This window comes from Anser anser, assembly GCF_964211835.1.
Source record: "Anser anser genome assembly, chromosome: 1".
NCBI classification, from domain to species: domain Eukaryota; kingdom Metazoa; phylum Chordata; class Aves; order Anseriformes; family Anatidae; genus Anser; species Anser anser.
In genome coordinates this window covers 49,199,492-49,206,962 of record NC_139720.1, presented here as the reverse complement: position 1 = coordinate 49,206,962, position 7,471 = coordinate 49,199,492, and the positions used below count along the sequence as shown (strand labels likewise).

The 7,471-nt window shown below is 43.9% G+C and overlaps 1 protein-coding gene across 1 annotated transcript; it reads right to left on the bottom strand.

Moving 5' to 3' along the window:
- Positions 1-4,094: 4,094 nt before the first annotated feature.
- Positions 4,095-6,687, bottom strand: BTG1 (BTG anti-proliferation factor 1). The gene is made up of 2 exons (XM_083826039.1): positions 6,303-6,687; positions 4,095-5,384 (listed from the first exon to the last, which is right to left on the bottom strand). Exons 1-2 carry the CDS (start codon positions 6,448-6,450, stop codon positions 5,020-5,022), a joined length of 513 nt encoding a protein of 170 aa, XP_083682165.1. The 5' UTR covers positions 6,451-6,687; the 3' UTR covers positions 4,095-5,019.
- Between the last annotated feature and the right edge of the window lie 784 nt (positions 6,688-7,471).

Below are 7,471 nucleotides of genomic sequence, written 5' to 3'. Positions count from 1 at the left end.
ATTACAATTATTACAAGTATCTGTTGTCACACATGCAGTATTACTACTTGTGTGGATTTCTTCCCAGCAGCTGGGACAAAATGTTCTTGTTTAAACAAAAACATTAAATGGTTAGGAAATAAGGAGTTAGGAAAAGCTGTACACAAGGTTCACGCTTCAAAAATAGGAGGGCACAAAAGATTTAACCACTAAGAAAGCTCCACTGGACACGAAGTTGCAATAATTCAGATGTGTTCATTGATGGTAAGTCAGCCATTTTACTGTTGACCTACTTTGTATCAGCAATAATTTGTCACAGTGCATTCTCCAACTGCTACTGAGAGAAAGGTTGAAACCATACATTAAGAGCATAGTGTCAAAGCAACTGATGTTAATTATAGCCTGCAATTCCTTTGTTGATGAAATTGTCACTGCTAACCATTAATACAGCACTTACTGTCAAAGCCCAGCTTGCTCTACCAACCTTTGAAAGCCACTGAATTAACATCCTGCTTCACAATGTTCGCTTTATGCCACATTGGAATGTAAATCTGAAACGTGTAAAAATAACCTCTGCTATTACCCCAAGAATGTGTAAATATACATTCCTTTTTAGGAGAGCTATTTATCTCCAGTCTATATGTTTCACTCTTTAAACTAAAAACGGCTTTAATGTTCTTCAGTCAAGTGGCAGCTTCTGCCAATATAAACTTATTTTTGCTAAAAATTATGGCATCAAGTAGAGGAAACTTTAGAAAATGTAGAGTGCTGCTTGATTTATGGAAATTCAGAAATAAGCTTTACATAGATACACAGCAAAGAAAAGAAGCAATGTTCCTCTTTTTTCTTTTTTTCATTGCTAGCCTGTGCAATAACAAGAGATCATATTCTCAGAGCATAAGTAAGGTTAATTAGAAGGACACCTTATGCGGATTTGGTGTTCATGTTCAGTGACATCTGCTTAATTTGGTGACAGAAATGTTTACAAGCATCAGCACAAACTAACCACTCTAGGAACATTAACTGGATTCTTTCTGGTTTGCACATCAGTAAACTGTTTTGTAAGGTCTTACTGCAGCACAGTTCCCCCTGTCTAAATCATCTCTCAGGCCACTCTTTAATCCATTTTAAACTAAGGCAGTCAAGAATATACACGTCGTAGAGTATTTAGCATCCAGAATTGTCGTCATGAGCTAGGACACGAGACAGCACAACATGATCTTCTGCTCCCAGAAGAACATTTAGCAAGGACTAGAAGAGATTTTTTTATCTTCTGAACTATTCAATATGATTAAAAATGGACACAAGTAGATGCCGATGGTGGTATTTTCACATCAGAACAGTGCCCCACGTAGGTTATTTCCAACTTCTCACGTAGACTGAGAGAACAAACCAATCATTAGAAAATCCTGTGGCATGATGAGGCCCATCATACAGATCTGCCAGAAAAATCCTTGCAGATTCAGCAGGAAAGTAGAAAGCTAAACTCAGTGTTATCAGAAATCCAATGAAGCCCTTACTTCTTTGTTCAGACCTAAGAATGACCCTAAGAACTACAGGAAGAAAAAGATGGTGGTCTGAATGACTGCTTAAGCCAGATGTACATCTCTGAAATAAGCAGGAAAAAAAAAATTGCAAGGAGAAATGAAAAATGGAGAATCTTAAAGAATACATATAACACAACTTGCTATAGGAGCAGTATTACCAAGCATGAAACAAAAGTACACTCAAGTGTGCAGGACCTGACACCATACTTGGCACAGTGGGGAAACATGCTGTGAGAAAAAGAAACATTTGCTCACCTGGCATGAGCTAGGAGGTGATTGTACACTTTAAAAAGAAATTCACTGAATGACCAACAAGTTTTAGCATATGCTAAGTAAGACTAAGAAGAGCTCTAGTATTAAAGTTTCACACAGCCGAGCATTCCCTCAGAACACGAACAGAACAACAGGATTATTCACTACTTCACAAAGAAAGTCCAACTAATTTAACTAACGTGCATTTGGCAAGCAGGTCTTGAATGTGCTCTGTCATCTCCTGTATTTGTGTTAAAATAAGAGCATTGCAGGTTTCATACTGGCACCTTAAATGAAATCCTAAAGTGACAAACATTTAGCTTTCTGCACTGTTTGTTCTACCTGAACCAAAACATAGGATTGGCAACGGCATTAGCGGTTACTCCATTTCTCTCAGAGCCCTTCCTATGCCCTGCTGCCACAGTATGTTAAGTATTTTTAAAATCGAACAAGGGCACATTGTGTGCACATTGGGGTATATTTAAATTCCAGTTGGAAGAAATCCCAGTAACTGAGGACACAGGTTGTACCAATTACTAGTTACAGCTGCAGTTAAAAAATCATGGCATGAATGAAAGTGCCTTACCTTAAAAGGACTAAAATGTTAACCATCTAAGGGATGACACACTCATTCTTAGTTCAGTGTCACATGCCAGCCTCAGAGATGGAATACTTGCTGGCTTGTAAAACTTGTAAAGCTATGCTTAACTTATCAAAAAGAAAGCACCAACAGCTGATGCTTCCATAATTTGCGTAGCTCATGTCAGAGACCAACTATACAGCTAGCCTTTCTGCTGCTGCTCGTGCTGTGCAGCAGAAAAGACTAATGCAACAAAAACATTAGTAGTTCTATTGCTTGAATAATCTTAAATACTTTACAAGATGAAAGCAACATCTTACAAGTGGGATTTTTAAGGTATACAGATGTGAACCTATACTTTGACTGTACGGAAGAGCAAGTACTTCATAGCAAGCTCGTTCTGAAATTTTGATAATATATCTATTACCACCAGGTCCAGGTAACAAGTAAGGTCTTTAGAGTTCATAGTTTCAATAGCTATTATGCTTGCACAAATCTACCCTAGAAATCAATGTTGCTACACAATACTGTTGGAGTGTGCTAGCAATAAAATGCTGACAGCTGACATACTTATTTTATCTATGACCTGAGTATGTATTTGTAAAGCTGAACTTTCAAAAAAAGACTGTGGGAAATAAATTAATAAGAAAAACTAGACAGTTCAGTCTTATGTTTTGCTTACAAAATCAGCCATATCACAGATCAGAAGATTTGAACAGGAGATGCAACACGTTACTAGTTTGCACTGTAAAAGCTCATGCTTCAGCAGGAGTTGCTGCAATACATGGTAAAACCAAAGTTCAGTCCTACCCACAGCCAGCAAGTTCCAGTGGCAACTAATTATTTTCTTTTCCTTCAGCGCAACAGAATTTGTTCTCATAATAGAAGTGACCAAGTTGGGTAGGCCTTTTATTAAACGCTTACAGAACAAAGTACATAGGAGATAAGGAACAAAACGTTCTTCTCAAGTTTTACTCCAGCACTTCAACAAGTGTAAATAAAGGGGTAAGGAATTTCTCTCAAGTGTAACTAACCACTGTGCAGTATACAAATGACACTAGTGTAGTGCTTAAGTGAATCACATCTCCACATCATTCATTAACTTTGACTACCCGTAAGTATGGGCTTCTCACTTTACCTCAACCAACCTTTTAAGTTTGGGAAAAAAGATCTACATACCTTTTGTTGAATCCCATCTTAATGATTTCTAAAGTGAAAGTCTTGCATCTGAAGAAAGCAAAAGGCGAGCAACCTTTCTGTAGAGTGGTTAACCTGCTCTTAAGGCTAAGGGACATTTGTCCCAAAAACTCTTACTGAGCAGGGAATCCATCAAGGAAGAACTGAGAGCTCGTGAGCAAGTAGGTCAAAATGGACATTTAAGTTTGCTATATCCTTCATCAGGAAGCCAAGTAAACTTTAATCCTCTGGATTTATTCAAGTCATCTTTGGTGGATGTTATTTCTGTACCTTTTCCTCATATCCTGGAATTATTGGCCCTGGAGTTACTTCCACATGGACTCATTTTAAAAGGTTTAAGTGACATGTAAATCATTGTGTTCCCCTAAACTTCCCAAGCACTTATGTACAGCGAAGTCTTCATTAATCCATGTCTGTAGCAAGTGTTCCCTAGTGTCGGGGTGCCATTCACATTCTTAATCCTTTGTAGTACCTATTTTACATCTACTGTGAGACAAAAATAGTTTAACTGATCCTATGTAATCACGACAAGAGATTAATTAAAATGCCAAGATAGGAAACAATTTATTATAGAGAGAAGAAAAATTTCTCATCCAAAATATAGAAATCTGTACAACTTTGCCACAATCAATATACATGAACTGTACAAATTTACACCAGTTCATAATTTACCAAATAAAAGATGACTAACAAAGTTCACAAAATAGATGGTGGTTTGTGGAAAAGACTTTTACCCAATTAAGAACAAGGAAATTACAAACCAGACCTCCACTTTCTAAAAATAAGAAGTTTACTCAGTCTTAGAAAACTACAAGCTAGCAAATGTACAGATAGCTGGCTGGTGCTAACACCACAGTTCAGACAGTGTCTTTATATAGTCTTTTTAAAGCCTGTTGCCATGGCAGATTCTGATCACTTGCTACTTTTGAGGCCAATGTAAAGATTTGACCATTTCCCCAGGTCATACTTACTAGTTTATCTTATGTACATTTATACATATTTCTAAGTGCTAGGTAAAAGTCTGAAAGATAAAATTTCCAGTACTATTGTGTCCATAACAATAAGTCTTGTTACTGAGCTGCCAAAAATGCTAACAATTAATACATGTAATAGTGCAAATTTACTCTGCAAGACTTACTGCAGAGACTCGCTTTATAAATACAGATTGGGGTTGAAAGAATTGGTGTAGAAATTAAGTAAGATGTCTTGGAGAAACTGACCCTTCCTAGATCTTCTTCACTCTCTAGCAAGTTGTAATCGTTTTGACTCACAGGCTATTAAATCACTGAAAGGTACTGTCCAAACTATGGCACTGTCACTTTAAAGTATACCACTCTAACGTGTGCCAGATCTTCACAGCTGTGACATGGTTTAAATTCCATAATCCATCCCCAGAGGTGCCCACCCAGAGTAAAAACCAAATTTATCCATCCATTTTAAGGTGATCCATCCACAGACTATATCTTAACCTGATACAGTCATCATATTGTAGCTTTTGGAAGGGCTAGTTCTGCCCAAGAGAAGTTCCTCCTTACAGCTTATTCTGCTGTCTACCATTTGCATGTTGGTGTTATTTTGGCTACCTCCTGCTGGTGCAGCTTCGTACAGCACGCAGATCGAGCCATCCTCTCCAATACGATAGGACACTTCATACGGGTCAACCCATAGAGTGAGTTCGCTTGGAAGAAGCTGGAACAGTTCCTGACTGCTCAATCCAATCCGCTGTGCTGCCTGTCCAATGAGAGGATCCATTTTATGGTTGATCCGGATACATCGGTAACCTGATCCCTTGCATGGCTTTTCTGGGAACCAGTGGTGTTTGTAATGTTCTATAAAATAAATAAATAAAAAAAGAAGATTATCCTCCTTAATTCTGTCTTCACAAAGCTGTGCAGCAATCAGCATTCTCTTGCAAAGTTTCACAACTCTAGATGTTGAGACGCTTATTATTTTAGAATCAAGTGACCTGAAAAATCATCGTGGCCTCTATTTTGCTGACGATTTACATAAACGCAGGGTCCCTTGGGGACCACGCATGCACAAAGTTATTGTTTCATCCTACCATACATGGAGAACAATGTCTGCCATCTGAAAGGAGTGAAACGTAACTTCCTAGTATTCACAAAAACAAATGTAACGAAGATTTAACACACAAAGCGGAGAAGTTTGAGGGCCTTGAAACACCATAAACCAAGGTTAAAAAGTGCCTTTTCAGCATAATTTTGGAGTCGCAGCCAGGCTTAGCTCCTCACGCCGTAAGAGTGACTAAAAATAACCAGGGAAGCAGCCGGGCAGCATTTATTGACTCAAGCTGTATTTCACCAGCGCTCTTCCCAGCCAGTTTTCCAGGGCGAGGTACCCACGGCTTCACTTACCTTCGGAGTTTTACCCCTCCCGACACCCCAAGCCCGGCGCTACTCGCGGCGCAAGGCACTGGCCCCTGCCCGGAGCGCCTGGGACCCGCTCTGGGTGTCACAGAGCCCAGGGGGCAGCCAGGAACCCGGCGCTACCGACCCCAACCCAAGCGTGAGGGCGGCCGCGCGACGCTTCCAGAAGAGGAACCGAGCCGCGTCCTGCCCCGACGGCTCTTACGGGACGAAACCGGCCCCGAGAGCGACCCGGGGGCCCTGCGGCCGGGCGGCGGCTCCGCCGGCTTTGTCTGCGGGGCGGGGCGGATCGGGGGGGGCGTGGGGGGGCTCCGCGTACAGGGATGCGGGGAGCGGTGCCGGCTCCCGCGCCGCCCTCACCTGCCAGCAGCTCCTGCAGGCTCTGGCTGAAGGTCTGCAGCTGCCGCTCGTTCATCAGCCCCTTGGTCCGCAGGAACTTGGAGATGAAGCCCACGGCCGCGGCGATCTCGCGTATCATGCTGGCCCGGGTGTACAGGGCGGGATGCATGGAGGCGGCGGCCGGCGGGGGCGCTCGGTCGGGACGGGTCGGGTCAGGACGGGACGGGCTCGGGCTCGGGCTCGGCTCTAACTGGGCGAGGCGCGGGCGGCGGCGCCCAGCTCACATGGCGGGGGCGGCAGCCTCCGCCTCCTCCTCCTCCTGCGGCACGGCGGCAGCGGCGGCGGCCGCGGCAGCGCTGCCCGCATCTCCTGCGGCGCGGGGCGAAGGGAGCCGCCCGCCGCGCGCCGCCTCTTATAGCCGCCCGCGGCAGGAAGTGGCGTCAGGGCACCGGGGGCGCGTCGCCGCCAATGGGGCGATCGCACCATTGTGACGGAGCTGGGCGGAGGGAGGGGCAGGGACCGCGAGGAGAGGAGAGGAGAGGAGAGGGAGGGAGGAGGGGGGGTGACGTAATCGGTTGTAAACAAATAGAGCGGGGGCGCGCGGCGCTCGGGAGCGCGCGCGGGGGGGAGGGGGGGAGCGCGCGGGGCACGGCGCCGCGCTGTATCCGGGGAGAGCAGCGACACGTCAGCGGCACGGCCCGCGGGAGCGCGCCCCGGCGCGGCCCCGGGCGGGCTGTTGCCGGAGGAGGGTAGGAGAAGCAAGAGGGTAAAGCCCCCCCCGAGTGCAAAATCAAAGGGGAGATGAAAAGAGCAACGTATTTTGTGGAAAGCTCGACGTGTAGCGTTTTTTTTTTTTTTAGGTGGACAATTCGCTCTTCCCCTCGGTTATTGCACACCCTGCCCCTATGCGAAGGTGCAAATGCGATACAGCCTGGTGTTTACGTGTATGCTGCTTCCAGTCGGAGAGCAGAAACACGACCGTTGGAGGCACATTTAAAAATAATAATAATATTTCTTTTTTTTTCACCACTAAAATTTATTTGCAATTAAATAATGAACTACATAAAAATAAATCTGTGAAATAATTTAAATAAAAGGTGAAAATACGGCACTTTGGGTTCTGTGATGTTGGAGATGTACCTGAGTAGCGCTTTCAGTCTTTTTTCTGTGCTCAGGAGCTCAATGCCTCA

Excerpts from the sequence above, each read along its gene's own strand:
- BTG1 (XM_083826039.1), bottom strand. The coding sequence starts at position 6,450 with ATGCATCCCGCCCTGTACACCCGGGCCAGCATGATACGCGAGATCGCC. Across the intron at positions 5,385-6,302 it reads CCTGCAGGAGCTGCTGGCAG|AACATTACAAACACCACTGG; the intron begins GTGAGGGCGGCG and ends TTTATTTTATAG.